General features: G+C 38.3%; 1 protein-coding gene across 3 annotated transcripts in view; it reads left to right on the top strand.

Annotated features, from left to right (window-relative positions):
- GTF3C1 (general transcription factor IIIC subunit 1) overlaps nucleotides 1-18,314 on the top strand; it is a 44,388-nt gene that overhangs the window by 17,094 nt on the left and 8,980 nt on the right. For all 3 annotated transcript variants that reach the window (XM_050905748.1, XM_050905750.1, XM_050905749.1), the window contains exons 15-31: nucleotides 322-597; nucleotides 1,559-1,704; nucleotides 2,123-2,220; nucleotides 3,812-3,908; nucleotides 4,682-4,859; nucleotides 6,324-6,459; nucleotides 8,327-8,462; nucleotides 10,274-10,355; nucleotides 11,042-11,227; nucleotides 11,797-11,954; nucleotides 12,096-12,238; nucleotides 12,437-12,518; nucleotides 13,738-13,850; nucleotides 14,811-14,873; nucleotides 15,428-15,521; nucleotides 16,373-16,545; nucleotides 17,202-17,486. In XM_050905748.1, coding sequence (XP_050761705.1) covers nucleotides 322-597; nucleotides 1,559-1,704; nucleotides 2,123-2,220; nucleotides 3,812-3,908; nucleotides 4,682-4,859; nucleotides 6,324-6,459; nucleotides 8,327-8,462; nucleotides 10,274-10,355; nucleotides 11,042-11,227; nucleotides 11,797-11,954; nucleotides 12,096-12,238; nucleotides 12,437-12,518; nucleotides 13,738-13,850; nucleotides 14,811-14,873; nucleotides 15,428-15,521; nucleotides 16,373-16,545; nucleotides 17,202-17,486 — 2,446 coding nt within the window. The remainder of the gene's footprint in view (nucleotides 1-321; nucleotides 598-1,558; nucleotides 1,705-2,122; nucleotides 2,221-3,811; nucleotides 3,909-4,681; nucleotides 4,860-6,323; nucleotides 6,460-8,326; nucleotides 8,463-10,273; nucleotides 10,356-11,041; nucleotides 11,228-11,796; nucleotides 11,955-12,095; nucleotides 12,239-12,436; nucleotides 12,519-13,737; nucleotides 13,851-14,810; nucleotides 14,874-15,427; nucleotides 15,522-16,372; nucleotides 16,546-17,201; nucleotides 17,487-18,314) is intronic.

Genomic DNA, 18,314 nt, shown 5'->3' on the forward strand with positions numbered 1-18,314 from the left:
ATAATCACTTTCAGATGTTGGGCTCTCCTGAGATACAACTGGGTTTTTTCTTCTTTTATAGAACAAAAATTGGGTTTGCATTAAAGCAATCTCACTATCCAATGTTTTCTTAGCTGCTTATTCTTTTTACAATTGTAAACTGGAGTATTTGCATTCACTACTACTTCTTTACTACTTGTAACTTCATATTTGTAACTTGTATTGACTTTCAACTGCCCATCTTTCCTTCCAGTTGTCTTCACATCAGTTTTGCAGAGGTAGCTATTTCTCCTGTTCTAATCCTCTTTTTATTTCTGTTTGGTACTTAATCTTCCCTCCCAGTTCCAGGACTTGGGCGTTCTCTTGGCTTTCTTCCCAAAATGCCCCGTTTAAGAATGGTCCACATGTTCCTCTGGTACTTAATTTATGGGCACCCTTTAAATGGAACACAGCAAAAAGGAGGTAGTGATGGTGAGAAAAAAGGCAGCAAACAAGGGCTGGATGTGAATGCAGCTGTACTTGAAGCGCAACCAGATGGAACCTTAGAAATTATGACAACTGTGGTGAATCCTGAAAGCTCTGCGCAGGAGACTGAAGTAGAGTTGTCTAATCAAACAGGTAAGAAATGACACATCCTGACTTTCCTACAGACTTTGCCACAGTTCAGTGTAGTATTTCCGTAACTGTTTGACAGTATGATTTCAATGAAAACACTTTAAGGTAGGAACACAAATGCTTGAAAAAAATACTCAGATCTTATTAATGGCTTGTTCCCAAATTGAAAGGGATATCATACAGGGGCATTGTTCTGGATAGTGAAGTACAGTAGGCTCAAATTGTGGATGATAAAAAGCTGGAAAGTTTGCTAGTAATTTGGAGAGCAGGATTTGAATTCAGAATAATCTTGAGTAAATTTGGAGAAATGGTTTAGATTTAATTTTAGTAGGAATAGGTCTACACTGAAGCCAGAGTTACACAATTACTGCTTAAACTAACTTAGAAAATGTTGCCACCTTCTATTTCTTTTACAAAAAGAAGTTGTAGTAAGGGGGACAGGATACATGTCTTCCGAAGTGAAAAAGGAGGCTAAATAAACTGTTCTCCATGCTATTAGGTGTAGAAAAAGAAATAATTGGATTGGGTATCCAGAAGATTTTTTTTTTTTTTTAATATGCTGATAGTTAAGTCTTGGAACAGATTATCTTAGTGAAAAACAGAGTCTTATGAGGGTAGTGTAAGTGCCATCTTCATACTTCAGAACATGGGAATTCATTATACTGGTTGCTTTCAGGCATCCTCTGAAATGTCTGTGTAAGCTAAGAAAGAAGGGCAGTCTTATTGTTAGTAGGCTTAAATGTGCTTTTCAAGAGTCCTCACCAACACTGAAAAAAACCTGTAAAAGTCCACTTCAAAGATTATTGAAAATGAATGGCTTAGGTAATTTTCAGGTCATTTTAGATTTTCAGATTTCCAGACTATGAACTGCCAAGTGTCTTCTGCTTGAACACTCACAGTAAAACTATTAGTATCACTATGAGGTTTGTCCTGTCTGAATCTAAGCCAGTCTTCTTGTTCCTAGTGTATGTGGATGATGTGTCGTGGATGCGCTATGTCCCTCCTCTCCCAGTTCACAGAGAGTTTGGATTTGGATGGGCTCTTGTTAGTGACATTCTTCTCTGCTTGCCTCTCTCACTCTTTGTTCAGATAGTACAAGTCAGCTACAAGGTATAGTGCTTTTTTTGTTTTACATTTGTTTTACTTTGAAGTCTGATAATATCAACTGTACCTATAAGCAGTAACAAATACCCTCTTAGTCTATTTTAACAAAACTAGCCATCGGAGAGTAGACACTTTAGTTCTTGATAGTTTCTTTTACAGAATAGTTAGTTGCTTTTACAGCCACACTGAAAAAAGTGTATAGCCCTGTAATACTGCAAATTCTTAAGCTAATGTTTTGTAAAGAGCTTTTTTAATCTCACTAAATCTTCTGCCTCGTTGATTAACAAGAATAATGTTTAAGCATTTTACAAAAGCAGTAACATTTGTTTAGAAACTATTTCAGTAGACAGTTCTGGTAGCAAAGCTTGATACTTTAAAGGATAGTTATATTTTGCATTTTGACTAACGTCTAAAATAATTCTAGGTGGATGGTCTGGAAGATTTTTTAAATGACCCACTAAAAAAGCACACTCTGATCAGATTTCTTCCAAGGTCAGTCCGACAGCAGCTTCTCTACAAAAGGTAAGCAGATGAGTCAAAGTAAATGGCTCTAGGGAGGAAACAACAGAGGTTGACTCTTTTCTCAGTTATTTCCTGTTTGTGTCTTAAGTAACAAAGTTCTCTTTGACAAGGATCATCAATCTTCTAAAGATAGTGTGCCAAATGGTATTTTTCTCTCCCAAATAGAAGGTAATAAGAAACTAATAAACAATATTCATGCATGCTGTCAGGGAGTGTTTGAGAGCTGGGAGGTTCTGTCCTTCATAACTCATCAGCAGGATGTTACTTCTGTATAAAACACACTCCTGACTGCTGCTAAATTCAGAATTTAATAGAGTCTAAACGTTGCTGTCCTTCATAAATCTTTCAGAAGATGCCACACTTCGCAGTTCCTGCCTCTCATGCATACCTTTCAATTTCTACTCATGCTCCCAGTGGCATGTCTGCCATTGTTTGCCATTCCTCATCTAGGAGATTTAAAAGTTGAGATTGGACTGAAGAGAGGGAGGGAAAGCAACACTGAAGTGATTTGAATATGTGGAATCAACAGCACCATGTTAGTTTCCCCAGAAAGTCATTGCTAACAGCATGGATTGGGATGGTTGGAGGCTTATACAACATTTTGCAAACCTGCAGACGTGTCATTGGTGAGTGAATAGTGCTAGGCAATATCAGCTGTCAGGACTCGGGCTCAGCTCAGGTTTGCGATTCCTAACCTCTTACTTGCTAAATCTTAGTAACAAGGAAACTGGATGTATGGTATTTTCTGAAATCTGCAGGCTCCATCTGATAGGTTTATGCAAAACAGTATGACATGTAGCCAAGTTGTCTCTTTGCCCCTCCCATTCACTAAACCTTCGAACTCAGCCAAATTTGCTTCAGTATTTCTAGGCTTGTCAAGTGACCTTTCTGAGCCCCAGAGAAAACTCCTGCCAAAATACAATTCCCATTTAACTGCACGGATCTTAGTGAGTTAAATGTGGGCACAGCTGATTTTTTGACAAACTCTCTCTCAGAACCTAGATCTTGCAAGCGTTTCCTGAAACTTCCAGAATTTTACCATATAAAGAGATATACAGCATGGGAAATATTGCACTTTTTGCTCTGCCAAAGCTATAAGCAACTGAAAGCAGTTTCTTGGAGCAGTAATTCTAAAAGACCTTAACTGCAAGGATTGTTGCCCAGTTCTTTATACGTACACATGTGAAGGCTTATCAGTCCGTATTTAGCGGTCATGTTTTCTTACTCATGTCTTCTTTTCATAACACGAAATTGTCTGCAGATCTGCTGGTGTTCTGACCTTGTTTGATTCCTTTTTACATATGGTATTTCTGGCTAATTTTGTTCTTTGCTGGCAAAATTTTAGTTAGTATTTGGCTAAAATATTGTGTTTATGATTTGAGGAAAGGAAATGTGGAGCTTTGGGATATTATATATTTTCTATAGGCTGACAACTCAAACAAAATACCACTTCAGAAATTCTAAAACTCAGTATGTCAGAAAAGCAGGGTTTCCTGAAACTTCAGGTTGCTGCATGGAAATGGCATGTTTTCTGGTATCACTGTTACTGTTTTCATGAGTGCTAATTGTAATACTCCTAATATTGCTGCAGGAGGTATATCTTTTCAGTGGTAGAAAACCTTCAAAGATTATGTTACATGGGACTGATACAGTTTGGCCCAACAGAGAAGTTTCAAGACAAAGACCAGGTAATTTTTTTAAAATATTTAGCCATTATTCTTCAAGTTATTTGTCAGTGAAACAAATGCAAGATTTGGGGTTTGTAATTACCTTAAGTAGTTAAGTAAAATACTGATGTTTCAGATACATATGCAAACCTCCAGATCCAAGTGACATACTGCAAGATGTGCAGATAATTTTTACCTCTTTATCTGGAAAGAGGCTACTGAAATGTGTAATGCTGAACGTTGCACACAATAATGATCTGGGAGGTTCTAGACTGGCAGCACTTTATGAAAAATGAGCATGCCACATTCTGTTCCATCAAGGTATTAGGCATTGGATGTCTGACACAGAATAAAGTCACTGATCAGAGTAAAATAATGATATTTGTACACATCTTTTTATAAATAGAGAGCACATGCAAAGGAGAAGGCAGTCCCAATATACACTGTATGAGGATAAGAAAGATAATTAGGCCCCAAACACATCTATTCAAATCCTGAATGAGAGCTTTTAGGAAATAGTCACTCTCTGTGGAAACTTGGAATATCCTATGCACAAGGAGGAAAAGAAACTGTTCTAAATCCAGAAATGAAATTTCTGGATTGCTGGTAAGGGAAGTTTGGGAGTACAGTGCAATAGGGTGGGGATGGGTGTGTCCTCTATCAGAGTACTGCCTCAAAATAGCAAAGCTGGGAAGATGCTAAACAGTCCTAAATGGGATTAAGTTGTGTGTCCTGTAGATTAGGCAATTTCAATTATTTTTAACTACCAGCCTGAAACATACTGTATTTGACAGGTCTTTGTGTATATGAAGAGAAACGCTGTGATTGTTGATACCACTATCTGTGACCCCCACTATAACCTGGCTCAAAGTAGCCGCCCATTTGAGAGACGTTTATATGTTCTGAATACCATGCAGGATGTGGAAAACTTCTGGTTTGATTTGCAGTGTGTCTGCCTTAATACACCATTGGGTATGGTATAATTGTACATTCTTATCACCCTTACTGTTTATTCTGTTCATACTACACTTCCTCCTCCTTTCCTAAAACTTGAGGCAGGCTCTATTTTGTCACTTCCAATGTTTTGTTCTCTTGGCTGGTCTCCTTGTGCATCAAAAAAAGCTAAAGTTCTGTCCATGTAATTCTATGAAGTTGAGATCCAAGAAACAGAACTATACACTTGAAATTTTCAGAGCAGTGTTAATGGAAAAGCATTGCTGTCCTGTTAGAGGTATCAAATTTGATAATAGCCCTGTTAGATTTTAATCCAGTTGTGAAAAAGCCTTTTTGAATATAGTTACTAGTATATTTTCACCGTAGCTCTCTACCAGTTTAAACAGAGATCCCTTTTCCTTAGAAAGATGTTGCTAAACCTTCTAATAGATGGCCCAAGTTAGATGAGAAGTGGAAGTTAAAGGAGTTTATATACCCCAGGTTTTTTGAGTTTATTTTTGTGTTTGGTCCTTTTACATTTTTAAATAGGATATACAGCTACAAGTATACATTATATTAAAAAAAAACAAACTGGAGGTAAGATATTTCTCCTGCAACCCTAGACAACGCTATTCTATACTTCTGTAATTTAGTCAGCCAGGTAAAAGGATCTGTTTGTAATTTTGTCTTACTTTTGCATTGAAGCAGTTACATGCAAAAGGCTCCTTACACATTTGTGAAATGGTAGCGTGTTTGTGATTGTTGCAGCTTTTGCAGGCTAGTCAGACCATGATTACTTTTAGCCCCCAGAATATGGGAATGATATTGTTTCACCAGTTTGCATGTTTATGGAAGCTTTGTTTTGTTCCAGTTAAGAATTTTCCATCTTGAGCCTTGAGAGGAAAATTGCTTTGTCCTGGATTTAAGTTTATATTGAGCCTCTAGATCAGATACCTGCCTGAGATCCAGTCCTGCCCTATTGTCTTTGTAGCATGGGCAGCCAAAAAGCAGTAGTAAGCTAGAAATTGGGTTGTCTTCCTACCTTTGAGTTCTGTTACTATAAAACCATCACATGACTCCTCTGCTATATCCTAAATGAAGGTGTATCTCCAACATGAAGGTGTTGGACATGCAGAACGTTCACACTGTGTTTCAGCAGTCACAACCTGCCGCGTCATTTCTTGAGGATTGTTGACATATTTGAGTATCTGAAAGGCTGTGATCCATGCCTAGAATATCAGTCAACTGCTGAATTTTTTTCCTTATAAAGGGTAGCAGCCTCCCATTACTTCTGCCCTGAATACAATTTTGGTCAAGTTAGTGCCTTGTATTGGAAATGAACTGGAACACCATTAGCCTCTGTAAGAAGGTAGCATGTTTTATTGAGAAGTGGTAAAAATATCAGTCCTGTTTGGGAGCAGTGGTTTGCCATAGCAGGGTGGATTGAAAATGGGTTGAAGTCTTAATTCTCATGCTGATAGTCAAAACCGTTTGTATGTCTAGGAGTTGTCCGCTGTCCTCGTTCAAAGAGAAGTAATCTTCAAGGGGAGGAGACTGCACTAGATGTGGAAATGGAACAAGAGTCAGCAGTGGATAAACACAACCTGGAACGAAAGTGTGCAATGTTGGAATATACCACGTATGTCATATTCATCCTTGTTTTGTTGATTGAATAGAGTGGGCAAAAAGAACTTCTGGTTTTGAGGATGTTACTCAATAGCAAATGCAGTTAAGACTCTAGCATTTCAATTGGGTGTTGTGGGGTGGGGGTTTTTTTGTAATTCAGGGGCTATCTGATTAAAAAGACATGTAGTTATGTATCATGCTTACAAGTAACTTGTCAACCAAGCAGGTTTTCATGCTAGAGGAATTGGAAAAACAGGTTCACATTTCCTTCCACAGTAGTACAGACGTGTGTTGCAAGAGTCTTGGAGAAAGCAAAGCTGAGAGGGAAGGAATGCTTCCTAAGTACAGTTAATGCAAGGGAAAAATTTAAGGATTCTCTTGTTCCTGCGCTTTATATCACAGTATCTCAAGTACCCTATAGCTTCAGTAGCTCCCCAGTGTTACATTCTGAAATCTGTCCTTCTGTGCTGCCATTTGCTGCATATTGTTCACAGATTCATTTCTAATGTGGTATTGGTGTGCACTGGTGAAATCTGGAAGTGATCTCTGGAGCACTTCATCTTCTGCCTAATCACAACCAGAATACGTGAGAGGATCGTATACTTACAACCTGTGACAGCCACGCAGAATGGCAGTTACACTTTTTATATTGAGTGTTGTGCACTGGGGTTTAGTTTTGTCAATAGTCTATTCTGTTTTAATAAACAGTCTGTTTAAAAGTATTTTCAGTTAGTTCAGTGTTACAGACAGATATACCAAGTTATTTTAAAAAAATTAACGGAGTTGAGGGAACCTAATTCCACTGATCCTTGCTGATAGAAAAAAAAAAATCTGTTCAGTCCACATGTCAGCTTTTGCATATGGTCTCCACTGTAGGGTAAGAAATCTTTTTAAATTGGATATCTGGTGTTGACTTCCAGTTAGGCTGGAGATGACTGCAACATCTTTAAGGTCAAGAAACAGGTTTTGGATTTAATTGATGGTGTAATCTTATAATGAAAGAGTTGTCTGTTGAAAGCTTGACAAATAATTTTTTCATGGTAGCTTTCATAAAATCTTTCATAAGGCGAAACAGGATTTAAAAAATACTCTTTGGTGTTATTACTGGATTGTCAGAGCTGTCATATCTACTGCATATGCAAAGCTCATTCAGTTAGATTTTTCCTTTTTATTTTTTGAGGAAGTAAGTTTGTCTCCATGATTTCTTGCAAAGTCGTATTTATAAAGAAGGAAAAAAAATTTTTTTTTTTTTCATTCTGCACTAATAATTAAATAGCTCATTCATGAAGGGGACCAGTTCATCCATTACATGCTATTCATTGTTAGTTTCATCCTCTTTCCAGGGAGAGAATTGCAGTGCATTGTATTTTTTTGGCTTGTATGTGTATTTAAACAAGCTTTAATGTATTTGTTAGAAAACTGGAGAGACCAGTGCTTGACGGTCAGTGTGAAAAATGCAGGGTTATGATTGCCTTTAGTTCCTGTGGAAGATTTTCCCCACACTTGTCCTGAGAAAGTTTTCCATCCGAGCAGGTATTTTCTCTAGTTCTGTGTCAGGAATAGTGCTGAGAACAGAGTTGAACATGCCCATTGGAACTTAGTTACCAATAATGAAGTTGCTCTGGCTGTAATCTTTAAACTGAAAGCTCAGTCATCAACTATCAGGGATTAAAACTTAATGGAGAAGCATTGTTGTCATGCTACTTCTGGAACAGGGTTAAGGGAAGGAGCATCTCTCTTTCTCCTCTTCTTTCCCAGCCCTATCTAAATTGGGAGGGCAAGGGGAGAGTTCTGCATGTTGCACACACATCACTTAAGAGCAGCTGAGAAGGCACTCCCTACAAAATAATTACTGTATATTTTGTTACTCTTTCTCTTAGAGGTAGCCGAGAGGTGGTTGATGATGGAACTATCCCTGGAGATGGGTTAGGAGCTGCAGGTCTGGATTCCAGCTTTTATGGGCATCTAAAACGCAATTGGATCTGGACAAGCTACATCATCAATAAGACTAGGAAGGTGAGTATTTTAAAATTTATATACTGTAATGACTTTTCCAAATTTTAATATTCTTAAGGTTGAGATAGCAAAATGTTACTGCTTGCATGCTTTCTCAGTCATGTGTCTCAGTAAGGCTTTGCATCACTGGAAAGAAATGAATGCCAAACGTGGTAAATCTTGGTGCTGAACTGAATGAAAGAATTGGACGTAAATTTTATCTGAACTGAATTTGATAATGCATTCAACCAAAGGAGAAATACTTTATTAAGCAAGCAATTTAGATTACTTAGTGGTGCCTCTTGCCTTTCTGAAATGTAGTTGTCAGATGAACACTGTAACATCCAGAACAAGGAAGTACACATAGCAAAAAAAACATTACTAGGAAGCCCAGCATAGGCAAATAAGAATGGCCATCCCAGTTCTGGCTAACGTCCTGTCTCTGATGGTTGCCAATAAAAAATTTGTAGGGAAGGTTGTAAGAGCAAGGTAGATGTATAGTGATATTTCCTTAGAATATTCTCCCAGCTGTTTGCAAGTTTCGCTCAAGGACATTCTAAACTTGAGGGTGATGTTTCAAAGCTGCTAATAGCTTTTTCTTCTCGCATTAATTTGTCTAATTGTTTTTTGGACACATGTAAATCTTTACTATCCACAACCTCACGTAGCAACGTGTTTCAAAGTCCTGTTATGTGTCACAACTTCCTTTTGATGGTTTAAGCTCTCTAATAATTGCAGTACTAAGGGAAGCTGTAAAAAATATGATTCTCAATTACCCTTTCTGTTTCACTTGATTTTGTAAACATCTCTCATGTTTCCCGTTATCATCTCTTTTTAAAGACTGGCATCTACTAGATTACTTAACTGTTCCCAGAATGTAACCTGTTCTGCCTTTACTCATTCTTGTTCCCTTTCTTTTAACCTGTTCTAGTTCTACTATATCCTTTTTAAGGTGAAAATCGAATCACGTAGTGCCTTCGGGCTGTGGCCAACCATGGATTTTTATAGCTGCATAGTGTTGCTCTCCTTTCCTAAGAATTCCTTACATTTGCTTTGCTTTTTGACCATTACCAAGCATTGAACAGGTACTTTCACAGAACTGTCTGTAATTAGCCTACCCTAAGTAGTGGTCAAATTAGAGCCTATCAGTGTATATGTAAAATTAGAGTTGCTTGGTTTTGGCCTCAGGCGGGATCATTTCACTCTGAATTTCATCTGCTGTTCTGTCACCTAGTTGTTCAGCATTAACAGGACCTCCTGCAGTTCTTCGGTCTTGGCTTTCCTCTCTATATCTGTGACCAACTTCTATCACTGATGAATTCCACACAAGAGAAATGGTTTTTGCTAAGAATGACGAAACTCCTAATGCATTGCAATCAGTTTGGGCTCCGATTTAAGATGGCTAGAATATTGTGTAGGAGGCACTTACTCAATGTTTGTGTTTGCATTTTGGTTTTATGCTTCTTAGAAATTCCTTTGGAATGTAAAATGCTTTGAAAAAATACTGTTTTACAGAAAATTCTGCTCAGTCTCTGTACGAGTGAAAGAATCAAGCATTTCTTTTCCAGTGATGACTTCTTTTAAACTTGAGATTTGCTGAAATTCTAACCTTCATAATCCAGTGGTCATTGCAGTATGATTTAAGAAAAGCTCTAGAGCCATTCAAATATGTGGTAGTAATAAGACAAATGAATTCTTCATTGTAGCCAGGGATCTTTTCCTTTATACTGAAAATTTATTTCTGACACTACTCAAAGGATACCATGTATAGTGATGTTAAAACCAGTGCACTCCTTTTGCGTATCACCTTTTTGAAAGCTGTGTTGTCTTAGGAAAGTACAGTTTCTGAAAATGGACTGACAGTGAGACTCCAAACCTTCTTAACAAAACACCCCCTTCCACTCAGTACTGGAGGTAAGGTGGTCATGCTGGTGGTGGGGTCTGTAACTGTATTATAGCTGTTACTGTCTTTGTCAAACCCAGTATGGAGGATGTGGGTTATTCCTGTCTCCATATGGTAATCTAGGATGCCTCTGGGGCAGTAAAATAGATAAATAATTTCCTTCCCTATTTCTGGATATATGGAACAATAATTTTTTATCCAGTATTGATGACATGGGTTGTTCCTGTCTCCTTACAATGATCTAGGATGCTTCTGGGGCAGTAAAATAGATATGTAAATAATTTCCTTTCCTATAGAACAATAATTTTTATCCTTTGTAATTTCTGATGTGCAGCTTGCAGAAAGTCTGGAGGGACCAATGTTTTGTACAACTAGGCACTGTTAAAATTGCATAGCTTAACATTTAAGCTAAGGAGGAGGAAATGCTTCACGTTGAATATAAAACCTCAACTCAGTTCCCTTGTTTGTGCACTGTGCACTAGACTTAGTAATTACTTGATGGTTCCTCATTTATGTGGGATTTTATTCTGTGTGAGCTGCTGAGAAGTGGCATGAAATGACATGACTAACAAAGGGCAAGTCTGAGAGGGCATCTGTCTTCTAATATACTGAAACTTTGGCATTTGCTCTTTATACCTTAATATTGTAGAATGTAATTGCTATAAAGCTCCACTCCTGTAAATATGTGTCCTTTTAGGTAACAAAATTAATATTTTGGGAGAAGGAAAGGTAGGATCTGAGTCACTTGTCCACAAAGAGGAATGTATTGAAATAAGTAAAGAACCAACCCAGGATCGAACCAAACGAGTGAGAGGTGGAAAAAGCCAAAAGAGGAAGAGGCTTAGGAAAGACATTGGAAAGAAGACGAAGAAGAAAAAGAAAGGTAACCAACTAACACATCAGGAAAAAGAAGCATTCTTTTTAATGCATATGCTTGCTGTAAGTTGCTTTAGAAAAGGTGATGTGACTGTCGCATAGTGTGGGAAATGGAAACTTACTGGCCGTCTCTTTGGGTTGCCTCTCGTAGTGAAGAGGTTCAGATGTCCTGGGGCTGCATACTAGCTCTGGAGAAAAACAGCAGCATGCTGTAACTGTTACCTGTGTGTGAATCATGATTGCACTACTGTGCTGTACAAACTAAGGAAATTCTGATCACGTCTGCGCCAGATTAACTCCTTGCAATTCACCGTCAACTTTTAATAGCTGGCTTCAAGATTCTTCATGGTATGATGCTCTAGGTAGTCAGTTTGCTAACTAAAGTGCTTGTTTTCTCATTCCTGGGAGAGGTACTAATGCATTTTACTTTCCCAACTGCTACTTCCTTCTCTGCTTTTGTCTTTTATTCTTACAAACTCTAATTGGTGCTGATGCTGCCTGTGATAGGAGTTTGAATTAGTCAGAGTATGTAGTGCTGAGATAATTAACTGGTGGGTTTTTTTCTGGATTTGTTAGAAGAGGATTCTGTAGAAAAAAGCAAAAGACTCCGCTACCATGATGAAGCTGACCAGAGTGCCCTGCAGAGAATGACACGTCTGCGTGTCACCTGGACAGTGCAAGAAGACAGTCTGCTCATGCTGTGCCGAATTGCTAGTCATGTGCTAAATGCAAAGGTATTTAGTAGGACCTCTATTTAAGGAGTCTATGTACTGAACACACACTTCATCCGTCCTAGGAATTCATCCTAGTTCTAACCATCATTTGTGTACAGAAAAGCTGAAGTTTAACTCCGAACACTTTTGTTCTTCACACAGGTAAAAGGGCCCTTTGTTCCGTGGCAAGTAGTTCGGGATATCATGCATGCCAGCTTTGAGGAGTCCCTCGATAAAACTTCTCATTCTGTTGGACGAAGAGCTCGTTATATTGTCAGAAATCCACAGACCTACCTTAATTATAAGTAAGAAGGTTTCTGTCTATGTTCTAGGTATAGGCTAAATTCTCCTGAAATTAAGCGAAGGGATGTGCTCCTCCTATGTTTTTGTCTTATTTCATGTGAATATAAATGTCAACTTTTTTGCACCCTAGTGCTATCAAATCTGTATTGAATTGGGAAAATTTCAACTATGTACAACACCTTCAATTGTATCTGTTGCAGAGTTTGCCTTGCTGAGGTTTACCAAGATAAAGCCCTCATTGAAGATTTCATGAATAGAGAAAATAATTATGAAGATCCACAGGTAGGAGGGAAGTATTCTAAAGGTCACAGAGTACTTTACGCTGTTCGGATTACTGAGTACTTGCACTGGTTTGATTACTGTGATTTCATATCTTATCTCCCCCTTGTACCCTTAGCTATGTTAAAAATAGCATCGTTGTAAAAGTGCAGCATCATTGCTATTTTGAGAGTAAAGTGGACACAGGCAGCCTTCCAAAGGCACATAAACAGCACTGCTGGGCAACAAAAATTTTGGTTTTTTCAGTGTGCTTGTTTATAAACATCCACGACTGAGCATCTATATGCACTGATTATTTTTTTTTATCCTCTCAGCCTCCTTGTTATCTGAGCAAGAAAACATTTTTGCTCTGTAATGTCTTATTTTTTATTCTGATTGCATGTCGAAATATTGCCTTAGCTTCTGTGGATGAGTGCAGGAATGTAAGCAAATTTCATGAGAGAAGCCTTGATTTGATCAGTCAAAAGATTTTATCTAATTTGAGCTTTTTATGGCTTAAATCAACCATAATTTCAAATTGAAAATTTGCTTACATTTTCAGTGCAAACAAGTCCATTTTGAATTTCAAAACTTTTTCACAACCGGGACAATGTCACGGCAAGATTTTCGTTGTTTTTATCCAGGAATGACAATTCATATTATTGTCAGAAAATCCCAACCAGTTCTGTTAGAGTCATTTTTGTTTCAGTGAAGAATAGTTGTTCATTGATGAGACATCGCTGAAATAAATGCATGTGTCCCCATCCTTAAAGTCTGTCTCTGGAAGCAAATAAAAACTTGTTTCCGGAGAGATGCAGGACCGTTCCTCTTATGTAAGAGGTGTCCTCCAAGCCATGATTGTACAAACAGACTTAATGGAGAACACAGTAAAGATTGTGAAGGGTATGAAGAGAAAAAGACTTAAGCAGAAGCTTAAACAAGGCTCTAGCAAGAGATCGTATGCTGTTAATTCAGTGTAATTGTTTCTAGAAAATGTGTTCATGGTGGGTTGCGTGTAGCTGTGAGCATGATTACAGACAGAACCTGCAACTGTTAGGTAAATCAGCAAACACGACCTCCACAGAGCTTTTTTGATGCATTCTCTTGTCTGGTATACTGTTTCTGACCTGATAATTCAAAACCAGCTATTTCTACTAGAATTTATGAACATTTTAGAAGTAGGGGGTCTTTTCGCACTCTAAGAAATTGAGGTTGATAACGTTTCTATCTCTTGTTTTCAAAGGTTTGCGCAAAGGAGTTTAAAGAGTTTGTGGAAAGGCTGAAAGAGAAATTCAGTTCAACCCTGGGGAATCCCAAACTTGAGATTCCTGATACTTTGCAGGAGCTCTTTTCCAGGTATTTTAGTTATGGTGCTTTTAACTCTGCACATGGGCTGAGACAGTGAGAGAGGAGGGCAATTCAGAATAGACCTCTTCTCTGCTATGCATGATTTACACCCTCTGTTACTTGTACTCTTAGTATCAAAAGAAGTTTCAGTAAATACAACAAGCGACGTTTCTTTCAGATCCATACTTCCTAAACACATATAACTAATATTAAGTTATTTGCACAAGCTTGCTTATTTTAAACCATTCCCATTTTGCTAAATAAGACTTTTTGTAAACCAGAAATTCACAATGTCAGATTTTCATAAATTGTCAAATCCTCAACTTTGCTATTAGAGATGTTGGTACTCAGGTGTAACATTTTAATGCAATAGAAGACTCCCCTTTACCATTTTCCAGATTAACTGGCCCCATTTGATATCACAATTTGTAGCTGGTTGCTCAGCTAAATCATCTCAGTGCTGCTAAAACTCTTGATACAGAAGAGTGCTCAGCCTTGTATAGCATTCTCCAGCCCCAGATCGTCAAGCTCTTTCGTGATGAATAACACTTGGAGAGAAGTGTGAAGTTTTGGGTCTCAAACTATTTTGTGATAACAAATTTAGCACCTTTGTAAATTTTCTTACTTTGGGAAGAGCTGTACGTTACAGCAGAAGTGCTGCCGATGGTAACTGGAAGTCCAAACCCCTAATGCAATAGCAAATCCGTACAGTTCTGTACTGTCTCCTGTTCGTGTGTTTTATCTCCTTGTCAGCAGATAGCTTACTGGAGTGAGGGAGATTGATCTGAACAGTTCTTTTAATTTTTGGCACTTATGCCGAGGGCTGCTGGAGCAGATAGTTCCCCTGCGCTGTTTCAACCCTTCCCTTATTAGCAGTTGGCACTTGTCAGCCTCTGGCTTTCACGGTTGATATAAAATCACAGAATGTTACTTCTGTTTCAGTGTTTTCCTTTCCCTTCCCTTAACTAGATTTCGAGTTTTGGCAATCGGAGAAGACACAAATCAAAACGCAAAAGAGGATAGTCTAAGCAGGTGAGTAGAAGTAGCACCATTTTTTCCCATTAGGACTCCAAGGTCATGTCAGCCCTCACATCTGTGAAAGTCATATATATATAGTCTTCTAATTCAGTACGTTTTTCATCTGTTTGTTGCAGTGTATAAATTTATTAATAGAAAAATACTCTCACAAGGCTGTAGGGGCCTCTGACATAGGTTATAGACTTGATGAATAAAATGACAGCAGCAATACCCTCTCAAAATGGTGGTCTGTTATCATTAGGACAACAGTGTATGTTTTCTGTGTGGGTTCAATACCTTAAGAGGAGGAGATGTTAACAAAGAGAACTTTGGTTTGTGTCTGATTATCTGGACTGATCCAGAAATTCAGGGTGGAAGGTCAGGGAACATGTAACAGGCTCCTTTAAATGAATGATCCTCAGCTGTAGTGATCTTATGCCTTTATGCATCTATTTCAGAAGCAGGTGATTGAGTGTGTATATTTTTGTGTGAGTTTAATAGTGAGGTAACTCATGCTCAAAAATCATCATGAATAAACCGTGTTGGGTTTTTTTTTCCTTCTCTTTCAGTGTCTATGATATTCATTTTCTAGTGCTACAGAATTTGATTCAGAGCACTCTGGCACTCTCAGATAACCAGATGAAATCTTGCCAGTCATTTCAGGTACAGTACCTGGACCAGACTTTACTGGTCGTACAACCCTAAAGAGTTTCTCCTTCCTACCTTGATATATGCCTTTTTCAAATGGGAGAAAAGAAACCCAGACACTTAGATTTGTATCCATTCTATGGGGGTTATTCTCTTCTGCTTTTAGGAAATGGTATATTCTAGGCAGATTTTCAGTATGTTGCTTTTCTCTCTGAGGATGAGATTGCAAGATGTGAGGTTGAAGCAATCCCCAAAAACCATATGAAATAAACTCCACATCCCTTCCACTGGGTCAAACTGTATCATGATTTAGTGCCCACTTGAGCAGTTGAAATTATGCTCTGGAGGAGATACCGCAAAGACAGTATCCACTGGGGTTGGGGAGCCTCTCCTTCAGCGTTGGGGACCACAAAAATATATCATCTATCAGTCAGGCACTTAAAAAAATAAAGTTAGAAGTTCAAATATCTTATCAAAAACTATATCAAATAGTTTAATATCAGCAGGCAAGAGTGGAGCCTAGAAAGCCAAGGTCATAGAAGCATGTGTTCCTGGTAAAATGATGGGAAGAATCTACCAAAATGTGTTGCAGATGAGCATTTTTTACATATATAATTCTAGTGGGAGCCTGATCCCATTTTAAATATCAAGTGTTCTATAGTATTTAGTTAATTTAATTGGCATTTACTGTGGAAAGCCTGGAAGCCCATAAAAGGAATAGAATAGTTAAGTAAATGTGTATGTATCATTTACATTCTGGCTTGTAGCTTCATATTCATTTAGTTAATGTAAACCTCAAGTAGGTGAGCCTGACAGTGGATTCAGAGCTAACACTGCCTTTTACATTGAATGGGGGTTTTTTGCAGACATTTCGTTTGTACCGGGAGTACCGGGATGACATTCTTGTGAAGGCTTTCCTGGAGTGTCAGAAGAGAAGCTTGGTCAATCGCCGTCGAGTAAACCACACATTGGGTCCAAAGAAAAGCCGGGCTTTGCCTTTTGTACCCATGTCCTATCAACTGTCTCAAAGTTACTACAGGTGGGTGTCAGAAAGGTCACTGTTTATGTTTGCGCAAATAAAAGAATCTACCCAGGCATGCTTGGCGTGGAGGAGAGAATACACATGGAGTATCTAGAGCAAAGAACCTGACCGTCACAGCTAAAGCTGAAGAGATGAAGGTAACATCTATGTATGTTAGCCCTTTATTTGGTTAGCAATTAGAGCTGTACAGGGAATGGAGACAAGTTTGCTGGGCAAGCCTTTACAAAGACCTATGCAGAGGAGAGGAGAGGTAGCACCAAAGTTCTAGATGTGGTGGAAAGATTTCTTTAGCACTTGTCATTCTGATGGTTGCTTGCTTTTCCGCTCCAGTTACTTTGTGCTGCACTGTACCTGGATGTCGGGGGTGCGGGAGGAGAGTTTAACTGTAAATGTATTCAGTGCTCAAGCAGAAGATGACATGTTTGCTTTGTATTTGCTATATAATATCTGACCTTTACACGGTGCATAAATACCTGATGTTCTGAAACGAGTAAAAGGACTGTGAAAGCAGATGTAGAAGGTACTTGGTCACCAGCTCTAGCATGGAATTTCAACTATTTGGCTGTTCTGTGCTACCATGGGTCTAAAATTCATATACAGTAAGAACAGATCGTGAAAGATTTGTGCTTCTTTGAATTTGTCTTTTTGTCCAGAGTTTTTACATGGCGGTTTCCCAGTACAATTTGTACAGAGTCCTTTCAGTTCCTCGAGAAGCTCAAGGATGCTGAAAAATCAGACCAGCCAGATAACTTCTCATTTAAAGATCAAGAAAACAAAGCATCAGAAGGCATGATTGCATTTCCTATGGATGGACCTGGCGGCCAGTGTGTGGCGATGCTTTCCCTATTCTCCCTGGGACTTGTATCTGTGAATGTGAGAATCCCAGAGCAGATAGTTGTGGTGGACAGCACTATGGTGGAAAATGAAGTGATAAAAAGGTAAACACTGTTATTTCTATTAGTGAATACTGTTTGGGGCTAACTTGAATGAAATTGGACAGGAATTAGCATTTTCTGCACGGTATTGTGGCATGTTTTACTGTGATATTGTTTAGATTTTTATTTCTGAGGGAGCATTCTGAAGACTTAATGGCACTTTAGTTAATGCCTGTCATTATAGCCTTGGACTGCATTTGTCTTCACATACGTGACATTTAAATTGCTAGGCATTTCACTGCCATCAGAGCTCATGTGGACAGGAGAGCAGTGTGTGCTAGATGAGCATTTTCATCAACATTGTACCTTCCCGTTTCAAAGACTAAGAAGGATTAGTAACAAGGTTTCAGCTTTATCCCTGAAACCTGTCTCCACAATATTGGTTCTGTGTATTGTCTCCTCTTTGATTTTTTTTTTTTTTTTTTTTTTAAAAAGCCTCCAGTAATTGCATACCACTGAAATTGAAACTCTCTCCCTAGGCAGTCTAATCCTATGAATAGTTATCCTTACAATCATTGTTTGTTTTCTCAGAGTGCAACTGAAATCTCTTGCTGTAGTTTAACCTGCTGCTTGTTGTTGTATATATACATGGAAAATACTTTGTTCTTTTTCTCTTTAGAGCAGCTTATTACCTATTTGAAGATTGTTATCATAGTCCTCCTCCCATAGTATGCTATTCTTTAAAATGAGCAGCCTCAGTTCCTTTACTTGTGTTTTTGGTATGTTATTCATGTTACCTGCATCTCTGTCTTTCTCATTATTTTCCTCTGCACTGAACTGTGATGTCAAAAAACAAATGCCATGCAGATTATATGCCAATTACATCATGTT

Source organism: Gymnogyps californianus, chromosome 15, assembly GCF_018139145.2.
Source record: "Gymnogyps californianus isolate 813 chromosome 15, ASM1813914v2, whole genome shotgun sequence".
Classification (NCBI taxonomy): domain Eukaryota; kingdom Metazoa; phylum Chordata; class Aves; order Accipitriformes; family Cathartidae; genus Gymnogyps; species Gymnogyps californianus.